This window comes from Rhea pennata, chromosome 23 (genome assembly GCF_028389875.1).
Source record: "Rhea pennata isolate bPtePen1 chromosome 23, bPtePen1.pri, whole genome shotgun sequence".
Lineage (NCBI taxonomy): Eukaryota > Metazoa > Chordata > Aves > Rheiformes > Rheidae > Rhea > Rhea pennata.
In genome coordinates this window covers 2,540,640-2,556,495 of record NC_084685.1, presented here as the reverse complement: position 1 = coordinate 2,556,495, position 15,856 = coordinate 2,540,640, and the positions used below count along the sequence as shown (strand labels likewise).

General features: G+C 45.6%; 1 protein-coding gene across 6 annotated transcripts in view; it reads left to right on the top strand.

The window, feature by feature from the left end:
• HIVEP3 (HIVEP zinc finger 3) overlaps window positions 1-14,931 on the top strand; it is a 273,492-nt gene extending 258,561 nt beyond the window's left edge. For 4 of the 6 annotated variants that reach the window (XM_062593871.1, XM_062593869.1, XM_062593868.1 and 1 more), the window contains 3 exons: window positions 1,909-2,007; window positions 9,900-10,960; window positions 13,606-14,931. In XM_062593871.1, the coding sequence (XP_062449855.1) occupies window positions 1,909-2,007; window positions 9,900-10,960; window positions 13,606-14,499 (2,054 nt within the window). In that variant the 3' untranslated portion in view covers window positions 14,500-14,931. Of the gene's footprint in view, window positions 1-1,908; window positions 2,008-9,899; window positions 10,961-11,502; window positions 11,574-13,605 lie in introns of all 6 variants that reach the window. The other 2 variants (XM_062593873.1, XM_062593872.1) reach the window with 2 other exon arrangements.
• The last annotated feature ends 925 nt before the right edge of the window (window positions 14,932-15,856 follow it).

Here is a 15,856-nt window from a genome sequence, read left to right as displayed (position 1 = left end):
AAAGAGAGACTAACTTGGTAGCTAGATAGTTATGGCACTCTTCTGAGCTGTGAGGGCATCACGGGTAATTCTCTGCTCCAATGAATAGTTGCTTATTTATTTATACTAACTGAAGCAACAGCAAGAGAGATTGATAGAGGCCCTCTATACTCCCACCCAGCTCAGGGACCAGGGGACTCTCTGGATTGCAGGAGACCAGCTGAGGGACCTCGCTCCTCAGCTGAAGGTTATAATAAAGTGTGAAAATTTATTTTTTCTCAAATTTTTGTGAGAAAAACAAGCCTCATGTTCAGCACTGCTTGCAAGTGTTAGCTAGCAGGAAGGCTGATGCCACATTATATTGCTGCAGTGGATTTGGGGTGCTTAGCGAGCTCCTGGGAAAGTAAGCAGCCACTGAAAGTTTTAGCAAAGGCCCGTATTTCTTCTTATTAGTAATCAGCTCATCCTGTAGAGGTGTGGGAGAGAAAAGGGAAAGATGAGGGGGAAAAAAAAAAGAGACTTTTTCTCCTTTATTTCTCCTACACTTTGTTTTTTCTCTCTTTCTGCCCTATCTGTATTCTCCCCATCCTAAAGCTTCCCCCGTGTTCTGAGCTTCGCTTTTCTATAAGTGGGGTCAATAACTGCCTGGTTAATCTACCTGTAATTTGGGGGTTAGAAGAATTAAAGAGGTTGGAGCCAGCTAGTCCCTGTGAGGCTGACAAGTCCACAGGTTATCACGTTGTGCTGTCTCCATGCAATGGTGAATGTCCCAATGTCCTGGACTGCAACTGCTCTCCCTTGCAGGGGCTGCTCGCTCCATCCCGGCCCCAAGGACACCTCATTAGCATTCAGCACATTTTCTTAGTGCTGCCAGACCCTGGTGCACAAGGCGGCTCAGAGAGTATCTGTGACTTCTTCCGCTCGGAGGAGCTGAGTCCTTTTGCCTGGCTCTTCAGTGCATGCTGGAGCATCCTTGCTATTCAGCCATCTAAGGCAGCTGGAGGCGGCTGCAGTGGTGCCCCTCGGCATGATTTCGGCTCCATGTTCCCATATGGCTGAGTCAGTACTAGCACTGGTTAAAAAAATTCTGAGAAGGAACATTTTTCCAGCAAAAGAAATGCTGATTTTTCAAGAATGCCCTGATTCTCTCGAAGCTGTCAGCATAACCAGGTGTGCAGCAGACTGGGCTGCCTGGTCCCCTGCCAGCTCCTGGGCTGCCCGGCTGCCCCCCGGCAGTCTGCGGCCTCCCTGGGGTTCCCTGCTCCCCAGTGTTCCTGCTCGATATGTTATTCAGGCTGGAAATTGCATTTCCCAGCCAGCCCTGCTAATTACTTTTATCTACAGTTGTATCCAGCTGTTCAGGCAGAGGCAGCCAAGGCCCGCTTCAGCTCAGGCTTTTTCCTTCCCCCTGCTGCTGTCAGCTCGAACATTCATTTTAGTATTACCAGTCTGCCCTCAGTCCCTCATGCTAAGGACCTCCTCATGTCTAGGCAGGTGACCCCAGATACTGGGTCTAGTTGGGTGGTATTGCCAGACTGAGTTGTGTTGAGGAGTTTGCCTTGCTTCCCTTGTTTCTGACTCTTTCTCTGCTGCACCACCACAGTCAATGCAATCCAGGACTTTTCTTCCTCCCAACCTGAAATGTGTACCCCAGCTGTTTTTTTCAGTTTGCATGACAGCCCTTTTACCCCACCAATATCCCGTCTCTTCCACTTCATTCCTGCAGGAAAGAAACTAAAGGGAGTATTTAGCCTCAAGTCATGGGTTATCCGATGGCAGTGGATGGTGGCTTTGGGAGAGTCAGATAACCTCCTTTGTCCAGTTCTGAGCCAAATTGTTAGTTTGTTGCTCCCGTGCTTGCAAAAGGAAGGAAAAAAAAAAAGAAAAAGAAGCCATTTTAACCAAAATGTGTGTTGTGTTTCCTTGCAGGGAATCTGACTAAACATATGAAGTCAAAGGCCCACAGCAAAAAATGTCAGGAGATGGGCGTGTTGGTATCTTCACTGGTGGATCTGGAAGCCGAAGAAGGTAAAAATTAACTTTCTGGACTCTCCGGTTGCTGCTGGGAAAGGGCAGTATCAATTCAGCCAGGGGAATTGCTCTGCAGAATGTCCTGCCAAATACATGCAGTGGGTTTTCTTCACCCCAGGTTCCTTCCAGCACTGAAGGGGGGATATCTGCTTGCACTGATTCAGTTACAGCATCATTCTGGGAGGCTACTTCCGTGGGATACAGTAGGAGAGCCCATGTCTCCCTGCTGTGGGGATTTGTGCATGTTTGTTGAAAACATTTCTGCGGGCTACAGACAGAGACAAGAGCAAATAGACTGATAGGGTGCATCCCGTGTTTATCCCATCGCTGTGCATGTGGGCTACATATATAATATGTGGGCTACATATATAATAATAAATAGTGGGTCTGTGTAGTGAGAAGGTGCTTCTTGGTATTTCGGGTCTCTCTGGAAGGTGGTTTAGAGCAGAAGTTGGACTGCTCTGCTCTGGAAAAGCCTGTATCTCTCCTGACTGTAGAGAAGGTCTCAGAAACCAGAAGCCTCCAAGATAACTCACCTGAGGCTGTGAATGCCCCTTTGCTGCCGTAAGTGCTGTCTTTTGGGTGAAGGAGAAAAGATCAGTCCTGGTGCCTGGCTGGTTAGGATCTGACGGCATATTTTACTGGAACTGAAGTCTTGGATGTGAGCAAGTGCATGTGCTGCTTGCCCTGATTCTCTGTGCCATTCCTTCTAGGCGTAGTGTGCAGTGCACAGAGGAGCCCTAGCATACTCCAGGCAAACCCTGACCAGCCCTGTGGGTGCAGGGGAGGTGTGTGACCCATGGAGACTGGGGTGATGTTCTTGTAGAGGAGGTGCACTCCTGCAATACAGGAGTTTTAATGATTCAGATGATCCCTCCCTTCTGAAAGGGATTCCAAAGAAGGATGTTTCCATGAGGATCATCTTCCGGGGACTTGCTGACATTACTGTGTTTGGCTTCTCCTGGGAGACACTAAATTGCCAGTGCAAATTAGAAATGTCTCTGGAGGGACTAGTGTGTGCACGAGCTGTTCCTATCTCTGTAGATGGGTCTACCCTGGACCCTGCACTACTGATGGAGGCCTCAGCAAAGCCAGGATGGCGGTATGGGTGGTTTGGAGCAGTGCTTCCTTCACCCCTTGGTTTCCCAGGTGTGCATGTAGCAGATCTTTTTCATGTGTAGGGTGAAGGTGAACCACCCAGTTCAGTAACGACCTTAAAGATTTCTCAGTAGGGAAAGAGCCGTAAGAACCAAAGTTACCAAAGAAACATGGTATTCTGACATTTAATGGCATTATTCTGAATGCTTTACAAGAAAATATATTTACCCAGACTCACCTGCTTATTTCTTTCATCTGCTTATGCACAAAGACACACACACACAGATAAGGCTTTGCAAATTCAGGAATCTGTTTTTTGGGAAGTACAAATGACTCTCTGGTTCAATAATTTCTGCCCTGTTTTCTGGTATCTGTAGCTGAATTTCACTGAAGTCATCCCAAGAAGCAGATCTCCTCCTGTGAGGCTGGGTAGCAGCTGGCAGGAATGTGGTGACCATGAAAACTTCTGCCTCTGGTCTCAAGTCATAAATGTTGGGGGAAAGATGAGAAAGATTTCCAAGCTGGGAGATGAAGGAACATGGGGAAGTCTGATGTATACTTAGCTGTTTGAGTTAGAAAAAGATATTTTATCCAAATTATTGGAGCCTGCAGTCCGACAGCTGTGAAGGGTTAGGTTATGAGTCTCTTGGGAACAGTTAGATGTTTTTATGATTGTTATTCTGTTTCCTTTAGCAAGGCCCTGGGTATTCTGGATTGGAGCCTCAGTGCAGGAATGACTGGGAAGAAGCCTTAGGGGTAGCAGATCTCAAGTTGTCATGTAATTTTGGGTCATTTGCATTTGTATTTAGGAGGTCATTTGCATTTATAGCAAACACTGTACACACCAGCTATAGAGGGAAGAGAAGCTGTAAGAGTACAGGTCTGTCTCTGTCACAGTATGTTTATTCCTGGATAAAATACTTAGTGCCACAGAGCACTGTGGTGTTCTGTGTTTGCAGTACCCTACAGTCTCGACATGACACTGTTGACCCATCCTGGCTGCCACCCCAGAAATCCCTATATGAAAGTAGCTCTTGTGGCTGCTTTTAGTGTTGTTCTTTCCCATTTCCCGTTCCATTCCCCTGTCTCACCCCAAACAATTTTGCTTCGCCAGTCCCTGGGATTCATTTTGCCACAGCCCACAAGGGTTTGTTGACAATGGGTTAACATGAACTTCGTAAAACACATGGCGCCACAGTTATTTTTATAAAGTGAACATCAGCTAAGCAAGTTCTGAAGACATTGCTGTGAGCCAGGGAATGTTAACTCGGCAGGAACAACAAATAGCGCTTATCACTCCGGTCCCCTGCTGAGGTCTAGTCCATCAGAGGCTTTACTGGGAAAGGGGCAGGTTCCTGGGACATGGACGTGCTTCCTGCTTCATAGATAATTAAAAATCACTAAGCTTTTTCCTTACGAGTCGACTGTGGAAAGGGAATTCACTCTCTATTACAGCCTGTAGCCTTCCCTGCTTTGTGGAAGGCAGATCTTCGTGCATAATGAAGATGGTTCACAGGGCTGGAAAGGGTGCATTTGTGTGAATTATGCCTCCCCTGGACCTGTGCACTCACAGATTGCTTAGGAAGCAGTGAGTAGCTGCGCAGCCTGGCTGCTGGGACCCTCCAAGGTGCTTTACATCTCAGCTTTGGATATCTAAACTCAGAGCAGCTGCACTGTGCAGCCTATCCTTGCTTTCCTCTTCTGCTCTCCCAGTGTACTGCATCCTCAGGCTGTATTGACACCAGTTAATTATACAGTGCTGGGGAGCGTTTGCAGGCACTTGCAGGCAGTTGTCTCAAGGGTTAAACTGCAGGAACAGTCCCTGATACATCTCTGGTCCAGGCCAACTACCACTCTGTCGAAAATCTACTGAGCACACTTTGGGAATCAGCATGGGCCAGGGACCATTCCCCAAAGGGGCACTGATTGTGATCACCCTGTTTTAGAGGCAAAGAAGTGCAGAGGTGGGCTCTTCTGTGCCAGCTGGCTGCAAGGCTCACGTCACTGTTAAGGGATAAATGTGGCTTAGAAGGCTGATAAGATTGTGTTTGACCTTAACAGAGCATTGTCAGCTTGACAGCAGTGAACCTGTAGAAGACATCTAGGAAGGCCCCCTGCTTAATGAGTCCCAAACGCCCAGTGATCTCCCATTGCAACAGTACACTCTTTTCCTGTGTGTTATGCTGCAGGCTTACATTCAGGTTTGGGCCAGGTACAGCCACTTGGGCAGAGAGCAAGGAAGTGGAAGGAAGAAACAGAGCCCTGCAGCATTTCCACTGCCACCGTAAGAAACCCGTGTCCACTTTCCTGAGATGTCTCCTTTTCACTGAGTTACTTTCCTAAAATGTCTCAGGTCACAGAGGCACTGTCCTGTTCTCATATGGACTCGATAGCATTATCAGATTTTTCATGTTAGAGAACCTTTTGCATGGCAGAGGCTTAGGGCAGAAAACGTCTTGGTCTGCATGTCACAACCCGTAACATGTCTCTCTGCACAAATGCTAATGAAATGCGCTTTGCAGCAGCTTGGAAAAGGGATGGACAGAGGGCTGTCCAAGGCCATGCAGAATAGACAGCTGCCCCAGGGTTAAGGATATCCAACCTGGCTGCCAATGTGCTACTCTGCCTAAAGGGATGATTTTCTTCCTTTTAAAGCTGATTGTACTCTTGACTTTTGTTCTGCTCTTCAAAGCAGCCTTTTGATTAGGCAGAGACATTCTGTATTTGACAGAGGCCTTGCCAAAGTTTATTGTGGGGGGAGGAGGGCATAGACAAAAGAAAACCTAGTCATGGATTTTGTAGCAACCACCGCAAGCGAAAAGCGTGGTGCGAGGCAGTGGAAGGCTGCTCCAGCATCAGATTGCTGGAGGACTCCTTCAGCCTCTGAACTCACTCAGAATAATTGATTAGCTGAAGGCCTCTGAAAATCTCTCCCTACTATTATACTACCTGTAGGTGATTCTTCTGTGGATCAAAGCTAGACAGGGGAAGAGGAAAGTGGCCACTGAAATGCTAGTTGCATGTCTCTGAAAGGAACAACTCTTATCTCAAACTTTTCCATTACAGCCAATTAGAATTAATGAATCGCATTAATTGAGTGTCACTTTTGAAAACTTGCAAGTCAGAAATCCTATTTATGTTACGCATAATTGCAGGCTTCTGAGGTCAGAACTGCAAGGGCTCGCTGCACAAGTCCTGGGGAATGCTCTCGTTAGTGATTTTGTTCGGTCGGTCGTTCTCAGGCTCATGCAGGGTTAATAGTAGAGCGTTGTGAGCAGCGCGCTGTGCAGGCTGTTCGAAAGCCGTTCAAGGCAAGCTGACGGGAGCATTCTGCTTATGAGAACGGAGGACGAGCAGGTGAGAAGGCTGAGCTGGTCTCAGCCTTTGGTCTCATTGAAAGAATAGGCCTAAAACAAAAGCCCTACGAAAGGTCTGCTTTTCAGCCCTGGGTCAGCTGGGAAAGTGCTTAGCAGAAAGGGTGGGACTGTCAGCTGAGAGACCTTCCTTCTCACCATCATTAAATCATTGGTCTCTGACTAACTGTGAATGAACACATGGTTCTTGGACACCTGCTAAGCCCAGCAAGGAAAGGACCTACCTAGACTCTAGAGGGGTAGGATCCCATTAGCTTTCGGAAAGGAATCCTCTCTTTTTGTTGCTGTTGGCTGCACGGCTGCTTGCTGGAATGTATTTAGCTGTCTGGACTTCATTGCATTATGCAAGCAATCCGTGTAATTTTAGAATTACAAAAAATATACAGTCCCCACTTCCTCCCATTGATGAAGACCATTTGTGTTTGTATAAAGGGGACAGTCTGCCGTGAAGGAATGCAGAAAGGTGAAAATAGGAAAGCTTGGTGTCAGAGTTATGTTTCCTTTCTTTCTATCCATCTTGTGTTTTACCTGGTTAAAGCTAACACTGGACTTTTGCTGAAATTTCAGTTATTTTATTTCCCGCATAAGGAGGCCCATTGCTCATAAATGTCAAGTAAATACTAAACAAAGCAGCCAAGAACCGGGTTAGAAAATCATATTCTGTACTGTAGTGGTTGGGGCTATGTGGATGGATGAGAAAAGAATGTAGAAATGGCAGAGAGGTGCATGAAAAATTAGAGATCACAGCTGCATCATGCCTCCCCTGCTCTGAGGGTAGTGAATTGGAAAAGAGCATTCCCCTGTGTAATCAGAGACTGTCTCCTCTCTAGAGAAGAGGATGAGAACAGAGCCTAGCAAGGACTGTTTTAATTGAAAAATGACCATTTTCATGTGAAACAAACAACTGCAGGAAGTCTTGTGCTTTCCTTGGGGGGCCTGAGGCAAAGGGAGAAGGAAAAGTGGTTCCTAAAACTCTCTGGATTATTTTAAACTGGAGCTATATTTCAAATGATGGGGGGAGGGGGTTATTTCTATTTAAGGTACAGGTGAAAGAAGGGGATGCTACTTTAAAGGAGATTTGAGCACAGAATAATGAAACGGAGCTTAGAGCCCTCAGATAATGTCACTGACCAGGCACATTTTCACTCGTTTCTTCCTCCCTTCCTTCTGCTGTTTCTCCCTCCCTCCCTCTCTTCTCCTTACTTGCCCTTTCTCTCCCCATTAGCTCAGCAAAATGTATTTCTGTTGCAAAAAGCCAGGGCTCATGGTTCAGGTCTGAGCTTTCTTTCTATCTACTAGGAGCGTACGAGGAGGCCAAAGCAAACGCCATTTGGGCTGTCCCAAGACTCACTGAACTGTTTTCCTGTGTGGCAAATCCAAACAACTTCCCTATGTGGAACTGGCTTCACGTTTCCCTTACTGTGTACTTCTGACCTTGCTGTCTGTTGTGCCAGTGCCTGTCTGAGCAGACCACACAGGACAAAGCTCTCAGGGCCTGAAACCAAGAAGCAGAGGCTGAGGCTGTAGCTGTCTGTCTGTCCCTAAGCCCAAAGATGTCAAAACCAAAAACCAAACAGTGACTAGCTCACAGATCTGGTAGCAAAAATCATTCCCTTTCCAGGCAAGAAATGTGCAGGGTTTGTCCTGGAGTTAGGAGAACCGGTCGTTTGGAATAATATTTGTTCTGAGCTCAGTTCCTTTGGGAGCTCACAAATAACCCGCCACTGGATCCTGGGTCCAGCACACACCATCATTATACAATCATTTCACAATGCAAGTCAGCCTCTTGGTAGAAGGCTGCTGACTTCAACTAGACACTGTATGATTTCTGTGGTAGGTCTAATCTTGCTTCATTGACCAGTTAACAGATATTTTCTAAACAGGGGGAGCAAATAAGATGCATTTCAGTCTGACTCTTGGACGAATAATCATCCATGCTTAAAATACATGTCTTGTTTCACTAGTATCTGAGCTGCCAAATACTTCATGAACATTTAATAGTAAGGCCCCATTATTCAAAGTAAACTGAATTAGGCTTTTTATCCATAGATCACAGTGACTTCTCACTGTGTGGCCAAGTCCTGTTCTGAAAAACCACCCTGCCTGCTGCAGGCAGGTGTGGTCCAGCCTCAACTTTAACTCCGTTTAGTTTCCCTTCCTGCTTGTCCTGCTGATGGATGGCAGCCCTAAATGGAAAACTGTTTCAGTGAATGCTGTGTTCATCATATAAGAAATAGTGTCCTAGGCTGAACTGACTAGGAAGAGAGGCCAGCATGCTGCAATTAGTTACCCTGCTTCACATGGGTGTCGAACCAGCATCCAGCACTCCTTGCTCAAGGGTGGGGAGCAGGCACATCCCTGCAATACTGCACAGATCGTCTTGGTGCTTGGCACAAACAGAGTTTGAAAAATTGATATTTTATTGGCCCCTCCTTAACAGTGGGAACTTGAAGAAAATTCTCCTGACACTGCAATTCTGTTGAGCTACAGTGACATCCAGCGGCTGTTCCCGATGGACCTCTTTAGACTGAGCTTATATTTGTCTCTATCACTGCACATCTGGCATGGGAAGATGCAGAGTTTCACAGCAGAAAGTAGAGCAGAGGGTTAGCTAGCATGGAACTACTTGGGAGCTTGGTACTGATCTCCGAAAGCTTTTGCTGGCTCTTAAGTAGGAGAGAGATACTGTATTTTTACCTGCAGATTGTGATATTTCAAATCCTTTGGAATATGCTTTCTGTATACTCCACATGTGTGCGAGCCATATGCAAGCTCTTATTAACAATGATTTTGATGTGGCAAAAGCGTCACTGTGCAAGGCATTCCAGAGATACACAGGAAAAGCCTCTGTTCCAAAGAACTGTCCTTGGCATAGCTAGAACTGATCAAAATGAGGGACGGGGAAAATCCACAAAGGTTCTTTCAAAAATATTGCTTGTTTTTAAGTAGAAGTCCTGGTTGCTCTGTTCAAATGTCACATAATCCAGACAGGATAAGGTTCAACATGGAGAATGGGAGCAGTTATTCCAGCAACCTTCCCAACAGTTGGCAGATATAGATGTGTCAAAGTCACCCTTGCAAAGAATAGTCATAGAAAAGCACATCAAAGGATGATAGTGCTGCTATTCTGGTAATCTAATAAGAAAGCCTTTTTGCATTCCTAGAGAAAGGCAGGCATGGTGTGTGAAGGTGTACATAAGAAACAGAGACTGATGGCTGAGTGTGCTGACAGAGCAATGGTTAGAATCAAAATTATGTTAGAGTATTTGGTGCCAGTGATGGGACCCGCTGAGGTCAAGGCAATGAACTAGAATCATCAGGAGCAGAGCTTGAACAGAGGATGAGATTGCAGGATTCAAAGCAGGTCTCTGTATGTGTGTTTTATTCTCCCTGTTTTCTCTTTTTTTATTCCTTCAGGAACCAGTGAAGACCTATTCCAGGACTCTGAGGGGCGGGAGGGATCTGAGCCAATTGAGGAACACCAGTTTTCAGACCTAGAGGAATCTGATGATGATGATGACAATGAAGATGATGAAGATGAGGAGGAAGAGGAGAGCCAAGATGAGCCACCTTTAAAGTTGCCAGAAGTCACACACACCACCCTCCCAAAGCACTCTTCAGGTGGCTCTCTGTCTTCTCAAGAGGAAAGCACTGAAACAGCATTGTCCTTAGCCCAAGAAACTGTTTCCAGCAGCCAACAAGTAGGTGAAGGCCACCAGGCCTCCTCCTCAGGGCTTGAAACAAAGTGGTCAGCAGACAGCAGTGACATTGCTGTGTGCCATAGCTTCTTGAGTCTTTGCAGACCAGCTTTGACCTCCACAGAACAATTGGCTTCTGCTGAAAGAGAGTCTGTCACAAGGCCACAGATGTCCTTAGCTATGGACCTGTCAACCTCAAAAGACACCTCCCCAAGAAAAAGGTGGTCTCCAAGCCAGGACTCTGGCAGAGGTGGTGGCAGCAGCAGACCAATGCTAGCGAGAAAGCACCTATTAACCAAAAATGAAACTTCGCCAAAACGGTTTTCGCCAACTGGAGAACTGTCTTCTCTAAGGTGCCTGTCTCCAGGGAGAGGGTTGTCTCCCTGCCAGCGTGTCTCTCCCAGGAGGGAGGCATCTCCACTGAGATGTGTTTCACCGAGACTTGAGCTGTCACCCAGCAGGCATCTTTCCCCAAGAAGAGAGTTGTCCCCAAGAACATACTTTCCACCAGAAGGAGAAGTCTCCCCTGTGAGGCACTCATCTCCGAGCAGAGAGATGTCATCGGTCAGATATATATCTCTAAAGAAGATGTTGTCTCCAGGCTGTTCAGAGTCACCTAGGTATCCATCCCCTGGGAAAGAGGACTTGCCTGGTACTAGCAAATCAACAGCAGATGACAAAGTTCAAAGTTCATATAAAGCCCAGCATGGAATATTATCTTCAATGCCTCTACCTCACAGGTTCTTTGGCAAAAACATACAGCTCTATGAGTCCAAGCTGGTAAGTTCCAGCCTCTCTTACCCTCTAGTTGTTGTAGTACATTCTCTGATTTTTTTTAATGAATGTTGCAACACAAAAGCTATCGTAATGATATAACTGTGACTGATGTCACAGTTGACCCAGAGGAAAGTGACAGCAAACAGTAAGAGGTTTTACACTTGCTGTTCCTGCCCATTTCAGCTGAGGAGAAGTAAAGTTATCCCTTTCCTGAGGGATTATTTGCTCTCCCTGACCGAATCAGGTCTTGGTCTTCCTCCTGAGACAAGCAGTAAGGATGACCACTTAATAATGACTGTAGCTGTGATAAAGAGGCTTTTCTCTGCAAATTTCTGATTCATTTCTAAGAATTCACTAGCTGGCATGGAACTGTAACCACATTCAGTGATCACTGACATGAACCAGATTTGAACTAGTCAGGATGAAAGGTCTTAGACCCTCTTGCTAACCCCTGGGCTACCTACATATGTAGCCAACTCTGTTAGATTAACTGCTGAGAAATGTTTGTTTGGACATCTCTGATTTCATTTCACTTCTCTCTTCAGCACAGAGAGGTGTTTCCCACTGGGTCCAGAAAATTATTTAATCTCTCTACTGGACATATCAAATCCTATGGGTAAAGGAAAAATTCATGTTCCTCCCACGGCTACAGGCAAATTAGACGACGAGTTTTGTGGAACGTTAAGAGATCTCCCACTTCCATTTCTACTGATGTACCTGACTCTCCTGTAATTTACGCCGATATCATTCAGAAATAACAACATGCAATTCAGTTGCTGGAGTTGCTCTGCTATGAAACTGGTGTGAGGAGAGACTCGAGCCATTAGGGACTGCACTGGGAAGAGAGAGGCCTTTATTCAACCTCTGGAGGACCTATAACGGCAGATGCTGAGCCAGGTCTTCCTCAGAAAAGCCACGCTGCCCAGTGTGTATTTCTTCTGTGTCTATGATAATCTACCTCCTTTTGGTGCTGCCCTCCTTCTGCTTTGCAGTATGCGTGGTAGTCTTACCTTTTCAGAAACCATCAGTTATTGTAGGTCAACACTTTTGCCTACTTTAGTGCTATTTCCCTTTCCCATTAATTCATTTCTTGTGATGAATCTTAGGGCTGTGAAAAGTACAGAATCAGATTGATAATCCTGATCGATCAGCTCCAAAACATATTCTGTCAGGAAAGTTGTCCAGTGCTACTACTTGTACCAAATCCCCTAAACTCCCTAAATCACACTAGGAGACAATATTTTCCACCTCTGCTTATTTGCCCATCCATGTTTATACTTACATTTTCACACACATACCTTTTTGCCCCATTTTTCTGCTCTTTTTACATAGTCAAAGTCACCTCTGTTTGCTTTTCTGATGTGCTTCCAAAGCAACAATAAAGAACTGGAAACTTTCCATTCAGCAGCAAGATGGACCTCTGGAGTTTTATTGCAAAATTATGTTCTTGATGAAGATAAAAGAAGAAGACTGGGATTTATCAGATCCCCACACGGAGCTCTGTGGTCACATCTGGTGCCCTATACATTATTTAGACACTTAAATATGATCCTAGCTTAGCTGCAGTATGAGGGCTTCTGCCAGGTCTGTGCACCAGACCTCACCCTCACCATCTCTCTTTCCACCACTTCTGCAGGAGGTAATCTCTCCTTCTGTTGTCTGTTGCACAGTTGAGATGATCTGTACGTGGTTTCCTAGCATTCTTGTGGTGATTTTGCAAGAGTTCATGTGGATGAGTGAGATTTAGCAAGTGCAAGTGTTTGGGCTTGCAACTGCTCCCCAATAAAATGCTGTCTTCAGTGGCTCTGCTGCTTTCTCTCTCTGCATTTCTCTTGCTGTCTTCCTCTGCCACCTCTCCATAGAGACCTAGCTGCCAGGGTCAGCTGGTTGTCCATTGTCCCACTCAGAAATAAGCTCCCCAGTAAATCCTGAAGTAATATAGTGAACCTCATCTCAGTGGAAAGTTTGTTTCAGTTCCTGTTGTTTCCTCTTCCTGGAGTCCTGTTTAGAGGTTTAGATATAACCTCCTCACTAATTAATCCATTTCTGTTTAGGAAACTATATGATGTACTGAGAGAGAAAAAGCAAAAGGTAAAATGACAGGATCTTTAACTCTTGATTTCTGCAGACCACACCCTGAGTGTGGGTCTTTGTGAAAAATGAGAGTTGATATTATCCATCACTGGGGCCACGGACTCAGTTCAAAACATCTTTGCAATTAGCAGCTGTAAGGATGTAATGCTGCTTTAAGAAAATGCAGTAAAAATGATTTATTTTTAGGCACTAAGAATACCAACATACTGAAAGGGATCTGAGGTGGTTCTGATCACAGGAAATATTGACATTCTCTGCATGTGGGTTAGAGGCAACTCTGACAATAAGCTGAGCCTGAATCAAAACCTTGGATCTCTTTCCCAAAAGATCGTGTGCCTATTTGTGCTCAGAAACCAAATTTTGGGGGTAGTGTTACTCCTTACGCTAAAGGGTTGGGGGTCCAAATCTTCCGTGGTTGGTTGGTCTCCATTTAAATTAGAATAAAGTGCCAACAAAACCAGTCAGCAGTTCCTTATAATGTCCATTAATGATACCAGTGCTATAACTCATGCATTGCACTGACTTAGCTGTTTCTTTTTCCCTATCCGATGCAGAAGATAGAACCCAGAAGCCCAACATGTTCACCTGGCGTCACGCAGCCCGTCTGCTCCAGACCCTTGCAGGCACCTCATGAAATACACATCCATGCTCCCAGCCGAGGGGAGGAGAATGTCTTCAGCCATCTCCCGTTGCATTCACAGCAGCTAACGAGGACCCCGTATCCTATGATTCCCATTGGGGGCATCCAGATGGTTCAGGCAAGGCCAAGTACCCATCCCAGTTTGGTGCCTGGTTCAGTTGTGTCCCTGCAAGCAGGATATTTTGCATCTGGTGGCAGCAGCTTCACAGAGTTCAGCCAGACTCACGAAAGGGATGAGGAACCACAGGTCTCGCGAGAATCCTCATCGGCATCAGTCTCCCCAGTTGCAAAGGTTTCTAAATACACATTGTCCCCAGAGCTTACAAGCAGTGGTTACTTAGAAGAGAAAATGAGGACTAGTGAGCTTCAGCAAAAGACAGACCAGGAGGATTACAGGGTAAAAATGTTCGCTGAGTCTAGCCACTCGGAGCAGGCAGGCTGCTCGGCTCCCCCAGACAGCCCCAGCACAAACTACGAGCACTCTCCAAAGCCTTCGACAAGTGGGGAAGAACCCTTGAAAAAAACGGGCAAGAAGCAATGTGGCAGCTCAAGCACTTCTTTTGAATCATCCTGCACTTTCATCTCAGATCTCCCCTCCCAGCCTTTGGACAAAAGCAGCAGCACCGGCTGCCTCTCCGAGCCCTCATTGAGCCATTCGCACTCCCACCCGTTCTCCGTCAGGAGGAGAAACCTCTCCGGAGAGCCCAGTCACCAAGGGGGAACCTACAGGAAGAGCAGTCCACACTTAGAGCACGCAGATTTAGGTCAAACTCAAAGACAGGTGGATGAAAATACAGGAAGTACTTAAGCCTCCACCATCAGTTCCACCTTTAGGCTTCCTATGTAAAATCAACAGACATTTTCAACACTATTTCCTTTAGTATAATCATCGCTATAAGAAGCACTCTAGTGAATGACCAAACCCATGGAAGATTCCTGGTTTTCTTTGTCCCAGTCTGGTATTATCTCCACATGTATGCAGTTACTTGTGCCTTTTTCTATACCTTTTGTTGCTTGAAATGTACAAAAATGTTTGAGGCTGTGAATATTTTTTTAGAGTTTTTTGGAAAGGGGTTTGTTAGACCTTGTCTTTTTTGCCATTTAGGTGTGCGTTATTATGGGCCTGAGAGATGCAGAAAGGAAAGGGTTAAGCATTTTAAGAGGAAGAAGATGCACTGAAAACAAAAACAGAAAAAAACTTTTTTATATTGATTAAATGATTAAAAAAAAACAAACCCTTGCTCCTGTGTACAGAAGTTTATGATTCATATTTATTACATGCTTTATTTAATTCTCGCAAAGTGCTTGTTTTTTTTTTCTTGCATCCCTCTGATTGCCTATCGTTGTGCTTTAAACAGTTGAGACTGCTTTACATTTGAAAAAACGTGTTTACCCTGAATTTGTAAATGAAACTAGCACTTGCTTTAGGAGGGGAGATTCGTTCACAGCGAGAGAAATTGTAACATGAAAATATGAATCTTGAGCATCCCTCCCTCCTGCAGAAACCCATCACAGCACTTTTTTCTTAAAAAAAAAAAAAAAGATAAAAAATGTTTTTTTCTTCAAAGATTTAACTGCAAGAACATAGGAATGTATCGAATGTAGACCCAGTGCTAGGAGTGGTGTCTCGCTGGAGGATCCATCCTCGTGCTTGCTTTAATCCCGACATTCCACGCCTGCTCCCCGGGCGCGCGGCGTGCCGCGACACCCCGCGCATTGCCCCTGCAAAGTCTTGCCTGTGCCTGAGAGCCCCTGTTTTCTGGGGTTTGGAAGCCCTCTGTAAACACCCTCCCTCGGTGTGAAAGTGGAAGTAAACTGCCAGCCTTGCAACTGGTTTTCTCCGTATTTCTTTTTTCTTTTCTTTTCTTTTTTTTTTTTAAGTTTTGGACAAGCTCCCCGCCGGCACGTCCCTGCTTGGTCCTGGCTGTTGGGTTCAGTAAGCTGGAGGGATGCCGGGGCAATGTGTGCTCTGCTCGTTTGCCCAACTGCGGCTCTGTAACTCGCGAGTGACTCTGTGTCTTTATTTTATTTTTATTTATTTATTTAAAACAGAATGTCGCACACGCAGCCCTTATTGTGCAGAAGGGCCCTTTTTTGGTGTTTTAGATGAGAAAGTTACAATGCGGAGTGGCTAGTGCTTGAAATCAGCTTGTTATGCATGCGCA